General features: G+C 38.1%; 1 protein-coding gene across 1 annotated transcript; it reads left to right on the top strand.

The window, feature by feature from the left end:
• Nucleotides 1–65: 65 nt before the first annotated feature.
• Nucleotides 66–27,449, top strand: PTP4A2 (protein tyrosine phosphatase 4A2). Its single transcript, XM_057703679.1, has 6 exons — nucleotides 66–449; nucleotides 15,402–16,093; nucleotides 18,570–18,662; nucleotides 22,257–22,387; nucleotides 23,708–23,782; nucleotides 24,927–27,449. Exons 2-6 carry the CDS (start codon nucleotides 15,998–16,000, stop codon nucleotides 25,033–25,035), a joined length of 504 nt encoding a protein of 167 aa, XP_057559662.1. The 5' UTR covers nucleotides 66–449; nucleotides 15,402–15,997; the 3' UTR covers nucleotides 25,036–27,449.
• Nucleotides 27,450–27,831: the final 382 nt, after the last annotated feature.

Below are 27,831 nucleotides of genomic sequence, written 5' to 3'. Positions count from 1 at the left end.
GGGCCGGCGGGCGCGCGCGCCGCGCCCCGCAGCGCCCCCTGAGGGGCGGCGGCGGGAGCTGGTTCCGGCTGCGCGCGCAGCGGTGGTGGCGGCGGCGCGGTCGGCCGGGCTGTAACCGTCGTCCGTCCGGTAGCGGCTGGAGCGGCAGCGGCGGCCGGGCATAGCGCGAGGCGACGCCACAGGGCAGCGGCGGCAGCGGGGACAGCGGCGGCAGCCGGAGACGCAGCGGCGGCCGCAGCAGCAGCAGCAGCAGCAAGACGGACTCGTGGACACGCGCCGCCGCCGCCGCCGCCGCCGGGCCGGGCCGGGTGTCGCGCGCCGAGGCTGGGGGGGAGCCGTCGCCGCCGCCGCTACCGCCGCCGCCGCCGCCGCCGAGGTGACTGAGGAGAGAGGCGCCTCCTCGCTCCCGCCGCCGCCGGACTTCAATGCCCAGTCCCCAGCTCGCCAGCGTGAGTGCGCTGCTCCCGGGCGGCCCCCGCGCCGGCTCCCGGGGCCTCGGGGCAGGGGAGGGCGGGAGGCGCCGCAGCCATTAGTGCAGGCCCGAGACACGTCCCCGGAAGGAGGGCCGGGCCGGGGCCGGGGGCGGGGGGAGCGCGGCTGCGAAGCGTGGAGAGAGAGGGTGGGTGGGGGGGGTCGCGCGTGTGGGAGGGGGAGGGACGAGTGCTGTGTGCAAGAATGTTGGGGGGAGACGTGCGTGCGGGAGGGCGAGAGTGTGAGCCGGGGACGGGGCTGAGTGTGCATGTGTGGGGGGGAGAGAAAGTGTGGATGGGGGAGTTGGGGGCGGTGTGTGCGTGTGTGTAGAGAAGAGTGAGGGGGCGTGCGAGTGGGAGGCGGTAGGGGGGACTGTCAGGAGGGTGGGAGGAGAGCGTGTGTGGGTGAGTGCAAGGGAGAGTGAGAGGGAGCGTGTGGGAACGAGTGAGTGTGGGGAGAATGGGTGTGCGTGGGGGAGTGGGGTAAATGGGGAGAGTGAGTGGGGGAGGGGGAGTGTTGCGTGCATGGAGTAGAGCGGTGGGGGGAGACCTTAAGTGCTGTGTGAGAGAGAGACTGGGGAGAAGGTGAATGGCAGATGAGGGAGCGTGGAAGTGTGTGCCTGCAATTGTCCAGTCTGTGAGCAGGCATCCTGGAGGCTCTCCCTGATCGTTTTCTAGGGCCATAGTGAACCAGGGTGTCCTGGGTTAGGGAGTTCTTTCCAGGAGCATCTTGCCCCTGGGTCCTTGGGTTCAAGTATGAGGAAAGGGTACAGAAGCCTATTCCAGTGTCACGATCATCTTCTGGCCCTGTACCCTCCCCCCCCCCAATATTTTATGATATGGACATAAATTTCCGAATTTGTCAAGCATATGATTGGCATTCCATCCTAGTCTGGGGTTCTGAGAGCTAACTAAAACAAGTTTGTGTATTGTGCAGGATCCTAGGCTCTTGCCTTTAGAGTGTTCAGATAGAATTTTGTAAAGTACTGCTAGTTTTTCAGGTGAGAGATATTTTATTGTTAGGTAAATTTAAGAAATTTTTTTTAGATTTTAGCCCTTTCCTACCCTTCTGGAGAGAAGTGTTTAAGAAGTAGTAATAATGGTGTAGCATGTTGATGCTGAAGAAGACCCATAGGCTAGTTTATTATTTACTGGAATTTTTCAATAAATGTATAAAATATCTAGCAGTTCTAGCATCTTATATGTATGGAGTCACCAAACCGTAGACACTGCTGGATTTAATAGGGTAGTTACTGGCTGCCTTGCTCTGTATTACAGAGTAATTTCAGACAGGAAGTGAGTGAAGTTATGCCTTATTCAACGTATGAAAGAAAATTAAGGCTTCAGAACGACACATTATTCAGGCTTCATCATCACTTGCCCGCATACCATTGTGTTGGTGAAGATAGGTGAGAAGTTGATTGCTCGTATTCATTTTAAAAGTTGTTTCATAGTGGATAGTGAATGGACTAATTGTTGTCAAGGACTTTTCCCAGATTCTTGTGTTAGAGAAGTAGAGGTTCTTGATGAAGAGGACCTTGATATGGATTTTATACCGTAATGATGGAAGTCTCTTTAAGAGTTGGGAGTCTTTTCTATAAAAGCAAAGAGTAGCATGGTCTTTTTGGTAGTAGATGTGATAGAATTACAAGCAAAAGCATTGGTGTGTAATTAGAAGTCAGAAATTATGTTTTTCTTATAGTGTACTTTTCTCAATCACTAGCATGCTCTCTGCTTTCAGAAATAGTAAATAGTATTGTTACTATTCAGTGGGGGATTAATTAGTATTAAATGCCTGCTGTGTACTAGGTGCTTTTTATATTCTCATTCAGTTCTCACAGCGACTATTAAAAGGTGGAAGATGTCCTCATTTGCATTCATTTGGCACATATTGAGTGGTTTCTATTAGGGATACAGTGATGAGCCCTCATTGACTTAAAGTGATGAGATGAGGAGATATAGAGACTCAAAGAGGTTAAGTAACTTGTCCCAGATCAGAAAGTAATAAGAATGGGAGCTGGATTAAAAACCCAGGTCAGTCTGACTCCAAAGTGTTTGAATTTTCCACTATACCATTAACTACCCTAGTACTAGTTTCTCTGAGGTTTCTTAGCCACACAGTGACCTAACAGCTTGTACAGATGAGAGATGTTTAAGTTAATGCAGAAGACTGAATGACTGGAGGCAAGGAGATCATTTAGGAGATGCTGACTTGAGGCTCTTTGGGGAGCCTAGCTCTAAGTTAGGCTAGGCTTTTATGTGGGTGGAGATTCTGCCTTGGAACTCTCTTGGGGCCTTAGGGTGCTTTGAGGCAGTCTTTATGAGGCACCTGGGATATGTCTGGGAGAGGAAAGTCTGATTAAAGAAATCCAGCAGCCTTTTATGTTTTTTATTTTGGGGAAAAGAAGAGTAGATTAATTGGGGCTGAGTCAATCAGAAGTTGTCACTTCTTTGAGAAAGTCTCTTATGCTTTGTGGGATATTTACCTCAGGAGATTGTGAAGATCTAGTGAGAAAATATATATGAAAGCTCTTTGTTAATTATAAATGGAACTGCAGATTCAAAGTATTGTTATCACTAAGACTTTTCTAGTAAGGCAACAGTTTGTTATATTTAGTAGCTGGAAAAGGCTACGAGCATTTTAGACCACCTGTACAAATGAAAAATTGTTTGGAACTGCTGAACTGAGTATATTCTGACTCAGAACAGCAAAAGTCAAACCACTCCTTCCATGAGTCAGGCAAGTAATATTTAATTTGAACAAACCAAATTTATAGGCAGGAGCCATTTACAACATCATTGAGCTTTGGTGGCACTAGGGAAGAGTAAATGTTTGAATGCTTTTGCACATACTTTCTTAAAAAGTCTGAAAGCCCCATATTTATGTTTTATTTGAAAAGACATTTGTGTGAACAAGGAAAAACAGATTTATTTTTTTAAGATATCTTTTTATTCACTTTGTCTTTAAAGATAGCATTTCTATATGCAGTAGTTATAGAACACTGATTTTGAGACACAAAGTTGGAATTTAATGGCGATTTATTTTATAGGGTTTGACTGTACTGTTCCTTTTTTGTTGAAATGTGGGATTGGTAACCAGTGAAGTCTCTAGGAAAAGCATTTACAAGTAAGATGCAGAGGAGCATTACATAAATTTTTAGCTGTTGTTCTTGGAAGAGTGAAACTTAAGTTAGAGGGAAGCCTGTTAGTTTGATTTCTTCAATTGCTATCCTATCAGCTATATTACTTATAGAAGGTGATCTTTAAAAATTTTGAGCAACTGGAAATCAGGATCCATAGTTTTAACATAGAAGACTTAGTTATGTTTATTGAATTAGGGTAGTGGTAGGAGATTTTGAGGCGTACTTGTGAAGTCCAACATTATGCTTTAGGTTTCAACATTACCGTCTTAAAAATCTTCTTTGTGCTAAATCGTGAATCATATTTTAAATTCATCATAACCCTGGGAGTAAGTGGCATCCTTCCAGTTTTACAGATAAGAAAATTGGTTTAGAGATCAATTGTTGAATCCTAGTTAAAGAGTATCAGTAAATAGATGGTGGTGGATTAAAAAAAAATGTTTCTCCTTGGGGCTTAAAGCACTTAAGTCTCTGGCTGACCTTTTTTTTTTTCTGCAGTTAACTAGTCATTTTACGGGGAATTATGTAGGAGTCGGTATATGTTAAGAAAATTGCCTTTTCTTTGCTTGAAATTAGTTTTTAGTTAGGGTTTTTTTGTTTGCTTGTTTTTAAGGATACTTAGCTCTTTTTTTTGCTCTTTGGGGAACGTTGCTGCTTTGAGATTTTTCTCAAGATACTAGCTGGGTTATATAGAAACTGATGATTATTCCCTAAGTTTATAAAGTAAAAGTCCTTGATGTTACAGTTTGGATAATTTTGTATCTTGGGTTTGTTAAATGAAGAGTGGCATGCCACCAATTAAAATTACTTGGGAAATGGTGATTTGAATCTGTTAATCTGGAATATTAGAAGAGTCTTTTATCCATTTTTAACTTCAGAACTAGTATATATGGATAGGTGTCTGGTAGCTTTCTCTGGTTATCCTTCATTTAATTGACTGAACCACATTCTCTGGCTCCTTTGACTTCCTGGTCACTCTGTTGGGACTTGAAGCCTTACAGGATTGCTTGGTATAGAGCTCAAGTGGCTGTTGTATCTGAACCTTTTGTTCCTTGAAGTTGTAGAGGTCTAGGCTAAACCGGAAACAGTCACTGCTTTGACACCTCCATGAGAGAAGCTGCACAGCACTGTAGGCTCTGTGCACTTTCCATAGTAACCCTGTGGAGTTACTAGGACCCAGATAAGAAAGTAACCTTTCTCCTGCATATGTTGAGGTGGTTTTCCCTGCACTATTTGTTCAATCAGTATAGATTTACAGGGTATAAACTTCCAGAAAAATGGCTATGAGAGGTTGGCAGATTATACCAACAGTTTTTATGTGACTTGAATACAAATGTTTTTTGTTTGCCTGCACTGATTTCTTACCCCTAGGTTCTGTAACACAGCATCCACTCCATTTTAAGTAGCCTAGAAACTAAATTTCATCATTTAAATATAAATTTATATTGCGCAACATTCCTTTTTAAGCTGTAGAGAATTTTAAGATTAAGCTTTTCTGTGACCCTTTCTTTGCTAGTTGAGCCTGTTTTGAAAAAATATTTTGACCATTAGAACCGTCTTTACCTTTTAGAGAATTGGTGTATTTAATTCCTTTCATAGTATTTTTGGGTTGAAATTTCATTCTTCTCAGAAAATGTTAATTCTTTTGGCATAAAATGCACACATGATATATTTGCTTTAGCAGATCAGATAAATTACTTTATATTTTTATTTCTGCAGTGGTCAAAAATGTTGGCTCTTAACGAATGTATTGTTTGACAAGAATTCAAATTCACAATCAAGCCTGCTTTCTTCTAGTCATGTTTTAGTTTTGAGATTTGAACATAACTTTTTTTTTTGGCACTCTTTTACTGGAAACATTCACTAGGTTGTACCACCATAATCTTTGTAGATTGGATTTATATACATACGTTGATATTTACTGTTTTTAATAGAGAAACAAATTGGTGTGTTTCCTTCTTTCTGTTATTGGTGAAAAGCCTATCATGAGGGAACAGAGTGACTGGTTAGTGCAGAAGGATATGAGTCATCAGCAGGATTTGTCAGCAAATTGAGAAGGATATGATGGAGAAACAATAGATTCTAGTGACATTCTTCATTCCACATGTGTGGTTACAAACAAGTCTCCTTTTGGTGATTGGTTTAAATTATTCAGATAATTTAGATCTTTCTGGATGAAGAGCACATCAAATTTCAGTCATAGCCTAAACTCTGAATTGTTTTTCTAGTGAGATGAGATATTCATTTGAAGGTCATCAACAAGTAGAATTCAGTTAAACTTGTATCTGTTTACTGGGAAAAAGAATTCAGCTATCAGGTAGGTTTTAGTAAGGCTGTTTTTTGTGAGGCTTGCTGGTAATTATGGAGCTGCTCAGTATATCATAAGATGCCCACCGATATGGCAATATTTGTTTTCTCTCAGCAAAGAGTTACTACTTTTAAAATTCCTAAGAGCTTTTATTGCATTTGAATTGGTCTGAGATTCTCAGCATGGTCAAGGCCTCCTCAGAGTTATCTAACCAAAGGCCTAGTTCCTTTCTGAAGTCATGCTACCATGGCCTGTCACTATTTCTACCAATCTTGTCATAAAAGTTTTACCTTTCCTCAGAAGTCTTAGTTAATCCTCCTCCATTCTATTCATGCTTATTTAGTGTCTTCAAAGTATGTAGCATTAATAATGAAGTTTTAATGCCCATCATTAAATATTTTTCACCCACATTGATTCTTCTAGGATCTTGATCCTGGGAGGTGATTATATGGTATGCAAACAGAGCTCCACAAATGCTTGTTGTAAGATTAGATGGGCTGTGTTTTAGTATCATTCAGAGCAGGTATATTGTCCCTCATCTCAGTAAGCATTTGCAGGAAGAGGACACGAAAGATTAAATTTTGCATTGTTTAGGTGAGAAGAGAAGGCAGGTGAATCCATGTTGAACTAAGCTGGTGAGCAAAGAATAACAACCCCTTGAGAAGGTGTTATAGAGATATTTCACCATTTTTACTTCACATTCATATGTAATGTGAAACAACTGCTTTCACTGTATGGTTTCTAAAGATTTTTGAATGTTGTATTTTATGAATATAAACATCAAGTCATTATTGGGCAATTAGTGGGTAAACAGTATATTTTAAAAGGCCACCAGCAGCTCCAGATTGAATGATTTGGGTTCTTGTCTGTTTATCTTGTACTGTACTCATCTTCTGTGAAGTATAATGTGATTTATAAGAAGCAAGTTTAGGAGAGGAAGTGAAGTGTAATTTAGTTCAGGGGAAACTTGGACCAAAATGCCCTAACAGCAGAAAAATTTCTGGGGCTCAAACAAAAGAATTTATGCTGACAAGATGTAATTTGGAATGTTTTTATTCCGCATCCTGTACATAGAGAGCTTCCTTCCCCCCCTTTTGGTGGTGGATACTTGAATAGGACCTTTAAATATGCTCAATGTTAGACAGAATGGGGAAATGAAAGAGTTAAGCTGACACATAAACTGCTAAACTCTGAAACATACATTTTAAATAATGCTAACAATAGACTGGAAGTTTTTGCTTTGCATGCTGCTCCTGTGCTGTAGGTTATTTTGAAAGGTGATTCAAATAACCTTTTCCCAAGTATCTATTTTGCAACCTCAGGGAACTTGCAGCTGTTACAGTCATTCTAGCTGTCCTGATATAGCTCAGAAAACATTTCATAGTGGTGTTGACAGGGTGAATTCAGGTGTCCTTTTGGATTTTTACTACTGAGTTTGCTTTATTACAGCTGAAGTTCAGACTCTCAAATGCATTTCTTTATTAATGAAATAATTCAGTGGTTCTTGGGTTAATGTATATATAGTGATGTTGGAAACTGAAGTAAAATGATGAGATTTAAATTGTTATCCAGGAATATTATTTAGCCTTTTGAGATTAAAGAAAAGAAGGATGGAAGGAAAGGAGAAAACAAATATTAGGATTTAATTTTATGGGAAGGCCGCTGAATTTTAAATAGTTCTCTGTTGTATAAAGGAGGTTGCCACAAGTTTTTAGGAAAAGATGCCTAAACTTTATAATAATAAAGAAGCTTGGGAGTCTTGAAATGTATGTAAACTGAAGTCTTTAAACATAAAGCCCATGCAGATGATCGCCTTTGCTTGGAAATGGAAATATGAATGAGTAGAATCAATATAATAGAGCTTTTTAACTTAATTTTTAAAAGATTCACTGAAAACAGTAAGATAATGTCCAATAACGAGAATAGTGTTGTTAGGATTTTTAATGTTTTTACTGGTGTTCAAATAATTGTTTAGAAAAATGAGAATTGGCCATACTGCTGTTGTCTCCATTTACATTCTATTTCTGAAAGGAAAAATAACATATTTGGACAAAGAGATTCAGCTGGAGAATTACTTATCATTAGAGGAACAATGGAGTACAAAATTGAAATGTAAATATTTTCAAGTCTGGCATGAAAATATTTAATGCAATTTTTGCCTTACAGTAGAGGTAAGAATTACCAGAAAAGGACCACTACTTCTAATCACCAGGGTACATACAAATTTGAAAACCACTCCCTTTTCATTTGAGTGGGAACAGAGCCCACAGAACTTCAGAAAATAACTGTCACTGTTCTCAGAAGCAGGTGTGATTGTTGGTTAATTGCTTTCCTTTCCTTTCTGAGTGGCAGGCCATGTATGTCCTGCTGGTTCTGAAGTGTTAAGATACTTTCCCACCATCAAGGTCATAATTTCTTTTTATAGAACTGATTATTGATTTGTATACTGGAACTTGATTCTCAAGTTCCCTCCTTAAATGAGGAAGTGGAAAAGTGGGAATAACCAAAGGAGTAACTATGAAACTTTTTTTTGTTAGCAGTAAGAAGCATGTTGCTATTTTTAGCTTGTTTACAGATATTTTGGATCCTAATTTGCCTAGAATTTAATGATACCTCTTTCCTTATCAATTCCCCAGGACTGTTGTCAGTAGGGGAAGAGAACTAACATTAATTTGAATTGTCTGAGTTCAGGGAGCCAGATGTATTCACTTTGAGTTTGACAAATGCAACAATAGAGGGGATAAATAAAAGTAAGTAGTACAGAGAGTAGAGCTCTTATTTCTACAGGGCTCTGGTGAGTTGGGAGTAGGTTATGAAAGATGAGTAAAAATTGCCAATTTGAGACCAATTAACCAGAAGATAAGGGTTTGGGGTTTTTTTGTGCGTGCTTTTTTAAAATTGAAGTTTACTTGGTACAATATGTTAGTTTCAGGTGTACAACATAGTGATTAGGCATTTAAATACATTATGAAATGATCACCTCTATAAGTCTAGTAACCATCTGTCACCATAAAAAGTTATTACAGTATTATAGACTATATTCCTTATGCTGTATATTACATCCCTGTGACATTTATTTTGTAACTGTAAGTTTGTACCTCTTAATCCCCTTCACCTACTTTGCCCAGTCCCCCACCCAGAAGGTGAGTGTTATTAGCAAAGTTGAGTCCTCTTTAGTTTACAAATCTTAAGACATTTTATCTCAAATGGTCAAAATGCAGTAGATACAGCAGTTCTTTACAGAGGAATTTCCCTGCTTTTCTTCCTTAATGGTTGTGAAGATTTTATGGTCTGTGGTCTGAATAGTCTGTGAATATTAGGTCAGCCTTCTTTGAGTTCTTAACAGTTACTCAGGGCCTTGACTTTTTTCCCCACAGGCCCCATATCCAGTCTGTGGACAAATCTTTCTGGGTTCTACCTCAAGGTGGTATATCTTGAAACTGATTCATATCCTCTGCAACTGCTCTGCTACAACTCTGGCCCAAGCTACCATTATCTGTTTCCTGGATTATAGCATCAAGTTGCCAGCAGATCTCCCTGCTTCCACCCTTGCTACTCATATAATCTGCCTCCATGCAGCATCTAGAGTGATCCTTTTAAACATAAGTTGTCACACTTGCTTGAAACCTCTTATTTTTCTCAATAAAAGCCAGATACTTCTGTTGGCCTATAAGGCTTTTTATTTCTCTGACCCTATTCATTCCCTTGCCATATCTGTTCCAGCAGTACTGGCCCCCTTGCTGTTCCTAGAACACTCCAGGCATGGCCCCACCTCATAACCTTTGCAAGAGCTAATCCCTCTGCCTAGAATGCTCCCTCAAACAGCTATTTGGCTCACAACTCCAGGTCTAGGATAAAATGTCACTTTTTTCATTGAGGCTTTTACTGCTGGCCTTATTTAAAAGTGGAATCCCTTCTCCCTTCTGGCACTGCAGATTGTCCTGCTTTGCATTTTTCTTCATAGCAGTGGCATGTTTTATTTATCTTTTTCTGCCTACTAAAATATAAGGTCCATCCTGACAGGAATTTTTGTTTGTTTTGTTTACTGCTCTTGCACCTATAAGAATATATGATTAGTATTATGTGTCCAATACATATTTGAATTTATAAATTCTTAATTAGCCAAATTGCAGGGAAAATGTCTAATCCTTCATGAGAATGAATTCTTTACTGTTGACACATTCATGCTTATTTTAAGGGAAATGCAGATGTCTTCAATAAGGTGAAATGGATTTATTTTAGGAAAAACTTGTTGCAAGGTTTTAGTCTTATATACCATATTATGCTTTCATGTTGTCTGCTTGTGGAAACCACACTGACTCAAATTTGCATGACTTCCTGTAGAATTTCTGGTAAGAAAAGTAAACAGTAAATGTATATACTTGTTCTTCAGACCTTTGCTTTTAGATTTTATTTTCTGAGATCTAGAGTTCTTTTTGTACGTTTATTTATAATGTGCTGTTTTTAGTTTGGTGAATATTGGCATAACCTATCAAATGAGAGGGTTATTATATCATTTACTTTCACTTGGAAATAGACATGATTTCTCAGTGGAAAGCTTGATGTGAGTGGCTTGACAGGATTTTTAAAAGGACGCCCAGTAAGTTTGGGTTACGTTAAATGGGGCTGATTTTGTAAAGTTCCCGCATGCCCTTGTATTCTTGTACTTATATTTGAACTTAGAATTACAGTTGCCAAAGCAGGATCTGAATTTTAGTCAACAATTTAGTATCTTTAACAAAGAAGAAAACTGTCTTTCTGGAAATGTATAGGTACAGGCTTGCCAGGGATAGAGGGACTAGACCTTTTGAGGCTCTTTGTAATCCAGTGGTTATAGCACTTTTAAGGACGTAATTAAATTGTAAGTCATTGTAGGGTTCTTTATCACCCTAGAATTAAAAATTAAAGGGACTTCCCCGGCTTAAGACTCTGGGTTAAGACTCTGGACTCCCAATGCAGAGGGTGTGGGTTTGATCCCTGGTCAGGGAACTAAGATCCCACATGCCACGTGGCACAGGCCAAAAAAAAGATAAAAATTAAAAAAAAATTTAAACAATTAAGGTAATGTGTATATGGGAAAAAAACAAACTTCAGAAGGTATATATTATAAATCATGCTCCTGGCCTCCAGCTCCAGTCCCCTCTACTCAGAGGCAACCACTGTTACCTCTTCTCTTTGTTACTTTCCAGATAGCCTATGGGAATGAAAACATATTAAGTACTCACAAATATTTCTGTATATACTGCTCATGTTGTCATGTACCTTGCTCTTTTCACTTATTAGTGTCTCTTAGCCACCTTACCGTATCAGTTTATATAGATGTTTTATTCTTTTTAAACTTTCCATGGTTTTCTGTTTTAACATTGTGCCATGATTAAATGATGGGTATTGTGTTATTTCATGCATTTTGGCTTTTCGTTCTTATCTAGGTGGATATTAGCAGTATTGACACTGGATATTTAAACTTGTAACGTACCTCTCTTCAGAGTTTTAAGTAGTCTCTGTTGTGTTGACTTAGTCTTACTGGCAGTGCACTATTTTAGCTTGGTAGGCCTCTGCTTGCTTGCTGTTCTTCCAGGCCCCTCTTGCTTCATTTTTTTTTTTTAAATATGTTATTTATTTATTTGGTTGCACTGGGTCTTTTTTTTTAACATGATTCTTTTTTTTTAAATTAATTAAGTAATTAATTTATTGGCTGTGTTGGGTCTTTGTTGCTGCACATGGGCTTTCTCTAGTGTGGCGAGTGGGGGCTACTCTTCATTGTGGTGCGCAGGCTCCTCATTGTGGTTTCTCTTGTTGCAGAGCACGGGCTCTAGGCACGTGGGCTTCAGTAGTTGCGGTACATGGGCTCAGTAGTTGTGGCTCACGGGCTCTAGATCGCAGGCTCAATAGATGTGGTGCACAGGCTTAGTTGCTCCATGGCATGTGGTATCTTCCTGGGGCAGGGATCAAATCTGTGTCCCCTGCATTGGCAGGCAGATTCTTAACCACTGCGCCACCTAGGAAGTCCCAACATAATTCTTTTTAAAAAATTAATTAAGTAATTAATTAATTAGGCTGCATTGGGTCTTTGTTGTTGCCTGTGGGCTTTCTCTAGTTGTGGCGAGCAGGGGCTATTTGTTGAGGTACATGGGCTTCTCATTGCGGTGGCTTCTCTTGTTGCAGAGCATGGGCTTTAGGCACGCAGACTTCAGTAGTTGTGGCACACGGGCTTGGTTGCTCTGGGGCATGTGGGATCTTCCCAGACTAGGGATCAAATCCATGTCCCCTGCACTGGCAGGAGGATTCTCAACCACTGCGCCACCAGGGAAGTCCCTGGTTGCACCGGCCAGCTCTTAATTGTGGCTCTCGGGCTCCTTAGTTGAGGCATGTATGTGGGATCTAGTTCCCTGACTAGGGATCGAGCCTGGGGCACCCTGCACTGGGAGCACGGAGTCTTAACCACTGAGGCACCAGGGAAGTGCCCCTCTTTCTCCATTCTTCTTTCTCTTTTCCCTCTTTATTTTAAAAGGATTTCTCTGTCACAGACCATCCTTTGTAATCCTGTATCCCATATAATCAGTGAAATTATATTCTTTTGTTAAAAATGTAAATGTTGCCTAAGAAATGGAAATATCCCAAATTCAATATTTTAATAGTTAGATTCTATAAAAGATAAAGGGTGGAGAGAATATTTGGATATGTATTGAATTTGATACTGTTATGTGTCAAGTAAACCAGCCTCTTCCATCATCTGATAAATTAAAGCAAAAATCAATTTTTACTTAAGTAGGTAGAGCAGAATCAATGCCAGAGAGAAAACTTTAGGAGGAAGTTTTCCAGTAAGGTATACAGGTGCTGAGTTCATGCTAAAATGTATGGCTCTGTAACTTTTGAGGACTTTCCAGCTGTGGTAGGTTGTTTACGATTTTTTTACAAACTGCTTGCTTTGCATTCTTATGGCTGTCACAGAAACCAGCATTAGTTTATCTGAATTGACAGGTGCAGAACATTTAACTGTTAATGTGTAGTTGAACTCTTGGGGGAGGGGAAAGGAACAGAAGCTTGCTTTTATCATGTATCTGTTAACATTGATAGAACATAGTTTCATTTGGCAGAAATTCCTTTGCTTGGGATCTCAGTATGCATGGTATTAAGAACTGAAAATCTGGGAATTCCCTGGTGGTCCAATGGTTAGGACTCACTCAGCGCTTTCACTGCCGGGATCCGGGTTCCAATTCCTGCTTGGGGAACTAAGATACTGTAAGACATGCAGCAAAAAAAGAAAAAGAAAAAAAAAAAGAATTGAAAAATCTAATAATAAATTATCCTTATCCCTGGAAGTAGGCCTTCCAAAATGAGCTTGGAGGAATAAGATGGGATAAAGTGTGTTCTGTTTGCTGGGCAGACAAATACTGATGGCTAGGTAGAAAACTTAGCTAGAGCTGTAACCTTAAAGCCTGGCCATCACTACAATGCTGGTCTTTCAGTGCCTTTCTCAGCTGACACATATTAGCTGCGATAACATCATTAAACCAAAGGGATTCAAAGGGGTTAGAATTTCCTTGTGTTTTGCTCTGCACTGCATGCAAACCATTGTTCTTTGAGTAGGTACTTTAATAATCTTTTCTCCCCTTATTATAAGGTCACAGAGTTGCAAATGAACATCCAAACATATATTTGAAGAAAAGTTACACTGTCATGAATAAGATTATGACTTCAAAAATATGTGGGTACCTCCGTTAGTCAGAACTGAAGGAAAAATAAGATTGGGTTCTTGTCCTTGATCTGCTACTAATTAGCAGTGTGGTCTTAAGTCCTTTTGATCTCTCTGGATCCCAAACAGCATCTTTTTTTTTTTTTTTAAAGGTCAGTGTATTTGATCTCTTAAGTTTCTGCTAGCTTTAAAATTCCTGACTGTTCAAGGAGTACTCTGTGAAATGTGTAATCTAAAGTGGCTGTGTTTTAGGGTTACAGTTAGAATTATGAGTTAGATTAGGAAGAGTGATGGTGTGTATTATGTTTTTCTTAGTTTGAGTGTAGTTTTGTGTTTTTATTGTAGTGGATAATTCATGCTGAGGTACTGAAGTTCTTACAATGACATTTTGAATTTCTTATGTCTCATATTTAGGAATGTTTTAGTTTTGTGCTTGTGTCTGTAGTAATATAATCAGAAGTATGTGCATGTAATTTACAAAATAAAATGCTATTAAGAATATCATAAAAGGAAGACTTGAAGATAGAAGATTAGGCTTGAAAGTTTGAGGCTTAGGTTGGTTCTTATCTGTTTCAGTTTCTTCCTGCAGGTGCCTCTGTAAGTCATTATCTTTCATCTCTTTGGTCACAGCCATCTGTTTTAGAGTTCTAAATGAGCATTTATTGGTGGCTTAGGGAAGAGGTAAGTAGAAGAACTTAGACCTTGTCCCTATTTTCAGAGGAATTTATGGTTATGTTGACACTCTGACTGAGCCAGCTATACAGATTACTCTGCTTCAAAAATTCTGCCACTTCTTGCCTTGTTTTTGGTAGGAATTAATACTTGGATTGGAGACTGCTGTGTCAGTCATTAACCTTTGGATGCTTTTGTACTCTTGAGGTAGTGATGTGAGAAATAGTAAAAAGATAAATTGGACTAGAAATGAGAGAATGGATTTTATACATTAGTTGAGTCAGCTGGCATTGTGGTACCTTGGAAAAAATACAGGACTTAACAGAAGATTTGAGTTTGAATTTGGGTTCAACTAATTCATTTAACTTAGACAAGTCACTTCACTTTTCTGATCCTCTTTCCTCATTTTTCATAGGTAGTTAAAAACTACTCAGTTGTGAGGAAAAGAAGATAATTTTTGAAAGTACTTTATGAACTGATATCATAATTGGGGCCAATACATATATTTTAGATACAAATAATTAAATCCTTAAAGTGGAATTTTGGTAAATATCCTTCATCCATTTACAGATATAATTTTTACCAAAGATAGTTAACATCAAAGCAGAAAAATAAGGAGATCATTATGAATTTTATAAAAGAGTCCATGGAGGGAAGTTTTAAGTATCTTTTAATCATTTAAAAATGATTTTAAAAATTCAGTCATTTTAAAGACTTGAGTTAGAAATAATCTTATTAGTACAAAACTTTATTGAGTCTTGTTTTGAAAAATGGAAGACATATTTAACATTTTTTTTTTTTTTGGCCACATGCAGAATCTTAATTCCCCCACCAGGGATCACACCCGAGCCCCCTGCAGTGGAATCGTGGAGTCTTAACCACTGGACCGCCAGGGAAGTCCCAAGACATACTTAACTTTTGAATCTCTGACTTTTAAAACTCTTGGTTTACACTTCAATCTGATTCTTGGTAGATGGCAATAGTTGAGAAGCGGCGCCATTTCAGATGTCTTTGGGCTTATAAAGAATGTATTCTTGACTTTGAGCATTGTGTGTACTATGTGTTTACTGTGCTATCAGCCTCCAGTTTATCTTACTTATGCTTTTCTCCTCCAGGTTTTTCGTTGGAATATACGTTGCACATTTATGGCGATTCTGAGCGTGAGGGCAGACTTCTGCCAGGCTCAGCACAGCGTTTCCGCTGACAAGTGAGCTTGGAGGTTCTATGTGCCATAACTAACATTGCCTTGAAGATTCTGGACACCGAGACTGGCCTCAGAAATAGTTGGCTTTTTTTTTTTTAATTGCAAGCATATTTCTTTTAATGACTCCAGTAAAATTAAGCATCAAGTAAACAAAAGTGAAAAGCGACCTACACTTTTAACTTGTTTCACTAGTGCCTAAATGTAGTAAAGGCTGCTTAAGTTTCGTATGTAGTTGGATTTTTTTTGAGTCCGAAGGTATCCATCAGCAGACATTGAGGCCCAAGTTGAATTTGGATTGAAGTGGATTCTAAATACTTCTGCTTGTCTTGAAGAGAGAAGCTTCTTAAAGAATAAACAAGTTGAATAGAGAAAACACTGATTGATAACAGGCATTTTAGTGGTCTTTTTAATGTTTTCTGCTGTGAAACATTTCAAGATTTATTGATTTTTCTTTTCATTTTCCCCATCACACTCACACACGCACGCTCACACTTTTTATTTGCCATAATGAACCGTCCAGCCCCTGTGGAGATCTCCTATGAGAACATGCGTTTTCTGATAACCCACAACCCTACCAATGCTACCCTCAACAAGTTCACAGAGGTAAGATTGTAGCATGGTGTACCTTTTGGATTGCTTTGTAGGTAAAATCCCAGTAAAAATTAACACCATTGTAAAGAAATCTTTTACCACAAAGCCATTTGTTTCTGAGATTGAAGTATGGATGTCATCTTACCAGTCTTTGTTTGAATTGAGTTGCATTAGTTAAAAGAGATTTTTTAAAAGAACATTTATGGAATTTGGGGAGATCTTAGAAATTATCTAGTACTGTGTTTTTTCCTGTATCCTTTTAACGTTATTAGCAGTTCTTTTGTTACACTTTCAGTAATAAAGACAATTAACATTTATTGACTACTTAGTATGTACCCAGCCTTACAATAAGCAATTTTATGTGTTATATTATTTACCGCTCACAATAACTCTGTGAGGTATAGGTACCATTATTACTTCCCTCTTATAGATGAGGAAACTGAGGTTCAGAGTGATTTAGTAATTTAGGAATTTGCTTGAAGGCACACAGTGTGTGGTAGAACTATCTGACTAAAACCCTTTCTTTCTCAAATGTTCTAACCACTTTTGATGAAAAACTAGAACTGCTTAGCAATAGGAACCATCATATACAAGGGTCCAGAAATTTAGGGGAAGGAAAGGTATTATAGGTAGCCTTTTTTATGTCAGATCCTGCCATTTTTTCTGTTGGTAGTAGTAGAGAAACATTTTGTACTTTATTCTACAGATTTTTGAATGTAAGCTTTTTAATCATTCTAAGGTTGTTCAGTCTTAGTGATTTCTGTTGATGTGTTTATGAAGTAGACTTAAGAGGGCTAGATGAACTCCTAGGGATTCTAAATCTACCTCTCTCACTTAACAGATGGCAAAACTGAGTTCAGAAGAGGTTTTGACTTGCTGAAGGTCACAAATATTTACCATAAAAAATTTCTTCTGGAACCTTTCAATGAACAGTTACTGTGGAGTTCATTTTAATGGGATTTTATTTGTATTTTGAAAATTTTAAAAATTCCTGACTCAATATATAACACTAACAACTTTCCTGAGTCTGTTTTATAAGAAGGCCTTTCTGTGAAGAATGAAGTCCTTTAGCAATTAAAATAACTTTTCTCTTTAGATAACCAGATGATGGACACTTCTTGTAGGATATCACTGTTCCTGCTTATTTATATTTTTAATTCTCTGAGCTTCCTAACTTTGTGTACACAGTGTACAGGTTGATTCCAGGCCTGTATGCCCTCAGGTTGTTCAGTCACCTTTAAGTCTGGCTGAATTACATGATACTATTTTCAGCCTGCGGATTCCTTGGTCATAGACTCCTGCAACTATAAAAAGATGTTGGTGGCCCCTTGAAGTTAGGTAGTGACAGGATTAGGCATTATTGTAGGAAAGCTTTTAAAGGAGTAAGGCTTCTGGCTATAATTGTGTGTTACTTGACTTTGTAGTATAATACCACTTTTTAATCTTAATTTCAAAATTGTTTTTGTTTCTTTAAATTATAAAAAGCAATATGTACTTACTACATGAAAATCAGAAGATACAGATAAGCAAAAGACAGTTTAAAAATACTTAACTGTTAATACCTGGTGTCTCGATGTTTTTCTCTGTATTTATGTATATATTTATAAATATACATATAGATAGGATCACACTGTATTTTTTAAATAAATTTTATTATTTTTTTTAGCTGCATTGGGTCTTCATTGCTGCGCATGGGCTCTCTCTAGTTGTGGCAGGCGGGGGCTACTCTGTGTTGCAGTGTGCAGGCTACTCTGTTGCGGTGTGAGCGCTTTTCATTGCAGTGGCTTCTCTTGCTGCGGAGCACGGGCTCTAAGCGTGTAGGCTTCAGTAGTTGCAGCATGCGGGCTGAGCAGTTGTGGCTTGTGGGCTGTAGAGCACAGGCTCAGTAGTTGTGGTGCATGGACTTAGTTGCTCCTCGGCATGTGGAATCTTCCTGGGCGAGGGATCGAACCCGTGTCCCCTGCATTGGCAGGCAGATTCTTTACCACTGCACCCCTGGGGAAGTCCCCACACTGTGTATTTTTTAAAAATTTCTCCCAACCTCCTTAGTACTATTTTTATAGCTGCCATAGTATTCTGTATGGATGTGCTATGCTTCCTTTAGCCATTCACCTGTTTTTGGACCATTAATGTTTCTAGCTTTTTACCATCCCAGACAAACTGTGCTGAACATGCTGGTACCTAAATCTTTGTGTATATCTTTATTTTGTTAGTATAAATTTCCAGAAGTAGAACTTATAGGTGAAAGTGTATGTGTGTTTTTAAAGTTTTTGTGTTATGCTACCAAATTGCCCCTTACAAAGGTGGATCTTATTGATTCTTCCACTGTGAATGCAAGAGTGTCCATTGTGTATGTTGTTACAATGAGAATGATTTTGATCTTTGTTTAAGAATGAGGTCTCGTTTCAGTTTATAAGGATATATATATTTTTAAAGCTTTCGTTGCAGATTCTAAAAACAAGTTTCCTTATATTTATTTTCTTTAAAGGAACTTAAGAAGTATGGAGTGACAACTTTGGTTCGAGTTTGTGATGCTACGTATGATAAAGCACCAGTTGAAAAAGAAGGAATCCACGTTCTAGTGAGTGTGTAGTGTTTTAATTTTTCACTACAAAGAAGTTGTACCTTTCAAACATAGATGTTTTTAAAACTTGGCATTCATAGTTTGCTTTTTAAACTTACAGGAGATACAGTAATCATAGTACTCTATTAAAATTTCTTTGAATTGGCAGTTTTGTTCATTTTTTGCCCTTAAAGTCTACAGATGCAGAGTATTTTCAACAAATAAGAGGCAAAATTTAGTGCACACTTATTTCAAGAAAATGGAAATTTTATTTTTTTCCCTCTAGGAAATTAATGTGATGTTTGGCTTTTGTTTCCAGGCTACTGGTTTGAATCTAAGTGAAAGCAATTTCCATCAGACGTTCTTAAATTATGTAGAAATATTCTCTCTCTTTTTACAAGTACAAATTGGTTCCTTAATATTTTGTGGATAACTTGTAGGGGACAAAAAGGTGGGAGAAGAGAATAAGAAGGGAGAAGGAGAAGGTATCTTGCTCCAGAGTAATCAGCATAGTTTCTGATACTTTTTGGTAGGTTTCTAACAAGCTTTTGTATGATTAGATTTCTTTCATAGTTCACTTTGACTATAGAGATTGGAATTATTTTAAATTAAATTTCTCCTTGGCCCCTAAAATGCTGTTTCATTATTGGAAACAGGAACCTCTGATTAGGTAAAATTTTATACTTTATTCCCTAAAAGGTTGTCTAAATTACAGTAGCATGTATTGAAATGATCTTGTAGTCTTTGTGTCTTAGAGCTATTTGACATGGTTGTGGGAAGGCATTGTAGTGCGAAGAGAACTGGACATTTTTTAAGTAGTTGGTTAGGAAGAAAGTAATAAGGAAGATAATGGTACAAGGTTATTATGTTCCTGTTTTTCATTGAGAGGTGGTTCTGTAGTCTTTATTGCATTGGTTAGTAGTTGAGAAGGCAGTTGATGCAAAGAAAATAAATGTCTTCTTGGTAAGGCAGTTGTCTCACATCTGATACATACAGTTTCCTCACCTCCGCTTTGGTGAAAACACAAAAATTAAATAGCCAAACATCATGTTTTTTTAAAATGTATTTTAATAGTATGGCATGGTAGTAATACTTTGCTTGCATTCCTATTTCTAAAAGACTTTAAGATCCCCTGGCTGGAAATCACTAGGAATAAGTATAAACATAAATGTATAAAATGTAGCTCTGTGTTTAAAAAAAAAACAGCAGAATTTTAACTTCTGAAATTAAACCCAATACAAGTTCTTTTTTTTTTTTTTGGTGAGTAGAAGCTGTGAATGCTGCCATTTTTTATTTATTTATTTAATTAATTTTATTGTTTGTGTTGGGGTTTTTTTGCTGTGCGCAGGCTTTCTTTTTAGTTGTGGTGAGTGGGGGCTACTCTTCGTTGTGGTGAGTGGGGGCTACTCTTCGTTGTGGTGCGCTGGCTCCTCATTGCCGGCTTATCTTGTTGTGGAGCACGGGCTCTAGGCACGTGGGCTTCAGTAGTTGCAGCACATGGGCTCAGTAGTTGTGGCTCATGGGCTCTAAAGCGCAGGCTCAATAGTTGTGGCGCACGGGCTTAGTTGCTCCGCGGCATGTGGGATCTTCCTGGGACAGGGATCGAACCCGTGTCCCCTGCATTGGCAGGCCGATTCTCAACCACTGCGCCACCTAGGAAGCCCCCAATACAAGTTCTTTTTCCTGTATTGAGAGTATGTTCTTTAGTGGATAGATGAGAAATCAGTTTCTTTTGACATTTTTGACATTTGGCAGGGTGAGAAAACAAACTGCAGGTTGACCATAGTCTGCTTGAGTCAGTAATGTTGGTAAACACATTTATGAAATAGAAACAAACTAAAGAACTTGAAGTAGTTTGTAGAAGATAATGGTAGATCTGGGATTTATTCCAGGCCTTTAAATCTAGGCTTTTGTTTTGTTTTAAAGAGCTGTGATCAGATAAAATTAAAGGTCTAACTAAAGCTTGAAAAAAAGAAAAAAGGACATTTAGAATTAAGCTTGGAATTTCTTTTTTTTCCCCTAGGCAGAAATTTTAATTTACGTTGGATTGCTGATTTGCTTTTGCTAGGTGAAGAGGGTTTGGGACACTTTATAAGAGGGTATTCCCAAAGTGAGACCTTTCAACCCTTTACCCAATATTTTTATAAATCAGAGGCACATTAGAAAAGACTAATGGTGGTTTCAGTCATGTCATTTTGAAGTTCAGATGCTTCTAAATTACTACTTGAGTGATTTTTTGATAGAAACTGCTTATATGAGTAAGTAAAGCATTTTTCATATTGTTGTTTCTTAACTAGATGCATTTTAGGGAGTTTTAGAGGAAGTAAGCTCTTAACTAAGGTACTTACTAGTTTTACTGCTATTTACTGCTGTTAAATTCTGTAGTGACACTTATGATGATAACACTGACAGCACTTTAATTATGGGGCGTAGTTGACAAATCAAACAATGTGCTGTCATGGCTTATGGGCTCCATGAAGTGTTTTAGTGGTGCCAGTAATGAGTGCAGAATCAGTTTAGTGCTCTGTCAGTTTTCTCTTTTTCCTTCTCTAGTACCTTAAAGTGTCCTTATCCAATCTCATTAGAATAGTAGTATACTAAAAAAAAAATTCCCAGTGTCTTTGCATTTCTGTCCTTGAAGTTAGATGGGAGAGAGAGGGTATGTAACGTGAATCTCCCTTCCCTCCTTTCTTCAAAATGACTTGTGTTGGCTTCTCAGGACCGTGTGCTAGGTAGCAAGGAAGAGAAATCCCTGCCTGTGTTGTGAATGTACATTGAAAACCAACCCAAATCAACGAACATAAAAAGAGAAAAGCATACTTGAGAAAATGGTCTTCATTTGCTCAGGATTGTATCGTGTGGCATTGTGCTTGTAAAATGGGATGTGTATAATTTAGGCAGAGCTTTAAAAATATTTGCTGCTTGACTTTTTAAAAAATACATATGTAAGCACAAAGATGGTAGTATGTTTCTGTTATGATCTGCTGTTGGAAATTACTTATCAGAGAGTCTTTCTCTAAAGGAAAGATATAACTTAGAGCTGTTTGGGGGTAATCCTCAAAAATATTTATATTTTTAGAGACCAATGAGATACTAGTTGGTATACTTCTTTGCTAGAGTGGATGTCTAAATCTTATTGACAGGTGTTGCGTCCGCTCTTACTTTTTCTTGGTTTTAATTTTAGTTTTCTCTATTATGTCTAATTACCGCTCTATTCAGATATTTAAAGAATATTTATTTATCTTTAAATAACATTATTTAAAGAACAAATAATTTATTATTATTATTATTATTATTATATTCTTTAAATATTTAAAGAATATTTAAAGAATGCTAGCCTCTTATCACTCTGATAAGAGATATTTCCAAAGACAAAGTTTGATGCTTATGATACTGGCTGTGCTTCATTGAGAAGGCTAAGTTGTTGGCACACTTGAATTTTGATCTTGGATCATTTTTCAGAAGTAATCAGAATTGTGTGATTAAGAATAGGTACATATATAGTACAGTTAGTATGATTAGGCCTGCCCTGTATACTGTGCAGCTATTGTGCGTTAGGATGTTCATTCTGGAGAAAATACCAACTTAATGTAAAAGATCTTTTCCTCCCAGGATTGGCCTTTTGATGATGGAGCGCCACCCCCTAATCAGATAGTAGATGATTGGCTAAACCTACTAAAAGCCAAATTTCGTGAGGAGCCAGGTTGCTGTGTTGCAGTGCATTGTGTTGCAGGATTGGGAAGGTAAGCTCTTCCCCTTTTGTCTGTGAATTCATTATCAAAAACTTCACTTGGATAGAAATTTGCATTTATTACACTAAATATTAAATTGCCTGAAAGGAAAGGAAATGAGAGCAAAAGCTGGTGTATTGATTTCTCAAAATAACTTTTTATGTTTCATTGTTTGAGTCTGATACCATACTAGATTTAGTGATAGTTCAGAAGTTGTTTTGAAACTGGTCTAATGTAATTATCTTATCTTTGAGCCAAAAATACAGTCTTATTTCAGTATGTTTTCTTTTTCTCCCCATTTCCAGTAATCAAAGGTTTAGGTCTTTGAAATGGGCAACAAAGTTAAAATAACTTTAGATTTGAAGAATCTGTACCGTGGTTAATTTTGGATTGAGATGAATGGGAAGTTAGTAGATGAAGAGCAGATGGTTGAACCTTAAACTCTTGAAAGGAAATGTATAGAAAATGAAAATTGATTTTAAAACCTTTTTCCTTAAGCATTACATGGAATGTTGTTGCAACACTCATCAACAGTAGATTAAATGTGAATTTATGATGTGTACTTTGACTCAAAACATTAATGCAAGCTGCTGTTGCCTCAAGGTGGTGGTGACTCAGGCTCTTACCTCTGCTCAACCCTTTTGTTTGTTATTTTTCTTTTTTGCAGTTTAGTGTAGTACAGTTTGTTCTTCAGGGTCAGAAGTTTCAGTCCTTATCCTGACTTGGGGCAATTTTTTAAACTAATAGCTATCCTAGTTAGGTAGTCAGTCCAAAGTTGGTGTCCTATAATGGACTTTCTAAAAACATCATTTCCTTTGTTATATTACAAAGTATATATATACTGATATAGAAAGCAGTTCCTAATTACGACTTCTCTGACATTCTCCTAGCTCATGGAAAGGATTTTGTTGAGGAAATCTAGCACCTTTTTAGTATTTGGTGAAGAGAAGATACGAAAATTGATTTGTAACGAAAATTCTGAGTCACTCAAGATAATACATTTGGTCATTTACTATGATAATGGTTAAAGATCAGTTAATTTTTGATGACATAAAATGATGTGAAAATTTGAGATATAATGTGATATTTTAAAGAGTAAAGATCTCTTAATAAAGGTTTAGAATTTTGTGCTTTACTAAAAATAGAAAATACCATAAAAACTATAATGATTTAAATATTTTTACTATGTAGAAAAATATCAGATATTTTAGTATACAGGAACAAAGAAAGCTCAAGCTTTACATAATTTTGGTAATATGTAATCCTGGGTTTTAAAAAAATCCTTTAATTCCAAAGACCTGTGGTTATTTACAAATGAGTTTCTCTCTGCAGGGCACCTGTGCTGGTTGCACTTGCTTTGATTGAATGTGGAATGAAGTATGAAGATGCAGTTCAGTTTATAAGACAGTGAGTACAAAGTTTTATGTTCAGAAGCACATAAAATGGGACTTACCTGGTGGTCCATTGGGTGGGACTCTGCGCTCCCAGTGCAGGAGGCCTGGGTTTGATCCCTGGTCAGGAACTGAGATCCCACATGCTGCAGCTGAGACCTGGCTCAGCCAAATTAATTAATTAATTAATAAAAAAAGAAAGAAAGAAACACAGAAAGCAAAATCATACAAGAGAAAAATTATTAAAAGTGTCCATTTATAGTACAGGGTAATTTGCTGTCTTTGGCTTAAAATATTGTTTGAACATATCAAAAATAGCGAGTGATAGAGAAACTGAGAATAACACTGCTGGCTCCCAGATGTAAAGATTTTCTAATTTAGGTGGCAAATTTGGACATTGTAGATTATGTCCAGTATATGACTTGAATATCTAGGAATCTTTAAAATGAATAGCTAGGTAGCTGAGTCTCAGTGATCTAGTGCCTCATTTAATAGATGTCCAAAATGCCTTCCAAATGTAATTCTCTGTGACAGAGAGGACAGGATAAAACTATAGAGGAGCAGTTAATCACCTAAGAATCTGAAGTAACCTGTTTCAGTCACAGAATCAGAATCTTGACATCAATCTGGAATAACAGGCAGTGCTATTTTTTGTCCAGGAATCTTTGGCAACTATTGTCTTGCCCTTTCCCTTTTTAACCTTTTCTTTAAAAGAGAGAGAGAGGAATAAGAAATGACTATTTGGGACAAAGGGCATGAAATGTATGGTAGCAGCTCTAGGGAGGTAATGTATTTCAAGGAATGCCATCTCTGTCTGCTGCTTCATATAAATACTTGCTCATTTATCCTGAATACTTGCTGCCAATTCTAATATGAGGAATAATTGGGAAGAGTGTAAGTCAGATGTCTCTGGATAAACCATTGTGATCTTTTTTAAATGATTAATAGACTCTAATGAGAGTCAGCAAAGAAAATTTGTCTGTTTCTTCTTTTAGGAAGGCACAGAAAATTCATGTTTCAATCCAGCTCTTTCACTTAAGAAGTGATGTTGTATGGGAAATATGCTGGTTTTCAGCTGTGTAGAGATTAGAAATATGCATTTCCGTGAATCAGGCAGCTCTTTTTTTACATGATAAAGTTTGCCATTCTTGTATTTTCAGAAAAAGAAGGGGAGCATTCAATTCCAAACAGCTGCTTTACCTGGAGAAATACCGACCTAAGATGCGATTACGCTTCAGAGATACCAATGGGCATTGCTGTGTTCAGTAGAAAGAAATGTATACGAAGGCTGACTTGATCGTGGCATTTAGAGGGAACTCTTGGTACCTGGAAATGTGAATCTGGAATCTTAACTGTGTCATCAAAAGTAGTGATGGATTCAGTACTCCTCAACCACTCTCCTAATGATTGGAAAAAAGCAAACAAAAAAGAAATCCCTCTATAACGTGAATAAAATGTTTAAGAAAAGAAAAAGAGAAAGAAAAAAAGGATTAATTTAGTGAAGGATGATTTTACTCCTAGTTTGGAGTTTGAATTTCTGCCAGGATTGAATTATTTCAAAATCTCCTGTCTTTTTTAACTTTCTCAAAATAGGTCTCTAAGGAAAACCAGCAGAACATTAGCCTCTGCAGAACCATCTGTTTGGGGAGCACACTCTTCCATTATGCTTGGCACATAGATCTCCCTGTTATGGGATTTCTTTCTTTCTTGGGGGTGGGGGGGCGGGGAGGCGCGGTATATTTTTCCCTTCTTCACACTTTCTCCTATCCCTGTTTTTTCCCCTGATACAAGTTGTAGGTGGAATAGGAGAAGCCCATGTTGCTGTAGATGTGTGTGCAGTCTGGCAGCCTTAAGCCCACCTGGGCACTTTTAGGAAAAAAACAAAACAAAAAAACACCAAAAACAAAACAAAACAAAAAAAAAGCAATGGCATGTATATTGTAAGATCCAGGTGGTTTTTAGTCTTTACTGATGATGGGCTATTCATGTTCGTTTCTTTTCTTGAAAACCCTTTTCAACTTTAGGCAAGGTAGCCAGGAACCTTTTGTTTTGATGAATTTGTGGGGAAATGGCATTTTAAGAGGAGTCTCTCTTCAAGAACTTAGCTGAGAGTCGAATTCATCTCTTTTCCAACCAATGAAGCTAAGTGGATGTCCCAGAGATTTTGTTTTCTGAAGGGGAGTACTCCAGGCCATCACTAAAGATATCTCCAAGCAGAGCATTAGCACACTTTCTACACCTTTGTAGACTTGTGGGCTGTAGCATTACTCTGATTTTCTGTCTAATGATGTCAGAGAATGCTGGTAATGTAAAGTTTTTATTTTAGGACTTATTTTTACTCTGAATTTTCAGGAATAGTCAAAGGAGTAGCAGCAAAGACACAGTATTTTAGACTTGAGAAATGCCTGTAATAGGTATTTTTCAAACTGCCCCCAAATGTACAGTTCAGTTTAACCACTGATTGCCTTGTTTTTTTTCTTACTAGGTTCTTTATGAGATTTAACAAAAATTTTTGCTGGTTCAAAACCAACAATGCCTAGTGAGTGTGTGTCCACAGGCCATGCAGGGTAGAAGAGAGACATAGAGCAGCTCAGTGCGTAGCAAAGGGACTGTGTGGCTAATGCAGTGGTGTAGTATCATTTCTTCAGGTTCTTTACTGGATTCAATGTACTGATCTAGAAAAGCTGTTTCTCTGCTCCTTTGCAGTTGTGACCAGGCTGCATTGACAAAGCAAGTTGGAGGATACCATCAGGGGCTCTTGCACTCTCCATCTGACTATTAACAGTGCTCTGCTTCTAAGGATTTGAATAAAGTCTTAGGGTCATCTTGTCCTGTTGGAATTTGCTGTACAGAGCCATAAGCTTCCCATTTTGTTAGGATCAGCTAGGCCGGTAGGAATGGACCGGGACCTTGTCTCACACTGATGATACCTCAGATGTTGGCTGGCTGTGTGAACTGCATATTTCCTATGCTGAGTTGTTTTGATTTTTAAATAAATGAAAATCTGTAGATTCTCTCCTCCCCCATCCCAGGAAACAAGATAATGCTTTTTGAAATTGTTTCTAGGATTTTTAAGTGAAAAATGATGGTACTATCCAACATTCTTTATTTCAGAACCTGACAGTAGATTCCTTTAACATAGGCTCAAGATCAAAACACAGCATATCCTCTCAGCTCAGATAGACTGTTGACTCCAGGGGTTTTGGTCAATACCATAACAAACCTATTTCCTTTGACTTGCTCTGATTTTTGTTGTTTGGAGGGAGGGAGGGAGGGAAGAAGGGAGGGGGAGAGAGAGAGAAAGGAGGGGAGAGAGCGTGCACGCACGCCCGTGTGTGTGCGCGCATGCGCGTGGCTCGAGTGTGCACTATCCACCAGTAACAGTGCCTGCCTGAGTTAGGAAAATTACATTCCTGGTTCTGTATGAGGAGAAGGGTATATAAAGCAACATGAAACATTAGCCCTCATTTTGTTTTAAATTACAGACTAATGTTAATTGTTCTCAGAACTGGATTTTCTTCAAAATTAAAAGTTTTTTTTTTCTTTTGGATTTAATGAAGTATTGCTAGCTGAAGCCAGTTTGACATGGTGAGAGAGATGTCAGACTGATAAAAAGTGTGCAGCCTGATTTAAAACCAAACCCTGAGCCCTTTTAAAGAACAATAAAACATATTTTACATGCTCTTCGTCTTTGCATTTGTTCTCCACCCTCAGGTTGAGTTTCATTTATGTCTCCTTAGAAAACTTGGTATTCTTAAGGCCTGTTTTGGGTCATGCTGATAATTACTGCAAGGAGGTGAAATAATTAGAGGTTGGAAAGTTGGAAGATTTCATGCTTCCCAGGTGTTCAATAAGGGCAGACTTAACAGTAGTTGGGATACATCTGCTTCGTTTTCTGGTTCAGTTCTTGGACACAGCATCTTGTCTCATTTCAAAGGATTTGTTTGATGAAGCACTGAAACTTTACTTGAACACTTCAAGAACAGCGAGAAAGGAGGAACTTCATATATCATAGGATTGGGGGGTGGGAGGTTGACCTTAAACCATGGGTAAATATCTGTCCAT

The sequence above is a fragment of the Hippopotamus amphibius genome, chromosome 1 (assembly GCF_030028045.1).
Source record: "Hippopotamus amphibius kiboko isolate mHipAmp2 chromosome 1, mHipAmp2.hap2, whole genome shotgun sequence".
NCBI lineage: Eukaryota > Metazoa > Chordata > Mammalia > Artiodactyla > Hippopotamidae > Hippopotamus > Hippopotamus amphibius.
This window is presented reverse-complemented; position numbering and strand designations above follow the sequence as displayed.

What these genes read in the sequence shown, in the direction of transcription:
- PTP4A2 (XM_057703679.1), top strand. Translation starts at nt 15,998, where the DNA reads ATGAACCGTCCAGCCCCTGTGGAGATCTCCTATGAGAACATGCGTTTT. An exon ending in AAGAAGGAATCCACGTTCTA is followed by an intron (nt 18,663 to 22,256) that starts GTGAGTGTGTAG and finishes TTTTCCTCCCAG; the next exon opens with GATTGGCCTTTTGATGATGG. An exon ending in GCAGTTCAGTTTATAAGACA is followed by an intron (nt 23,783 to 24,926) that starts GTGAGTACAAAG and finishes TTGTATTTTCAG; the next exon opens with AAAAAGAAGGGGAGCATTCA.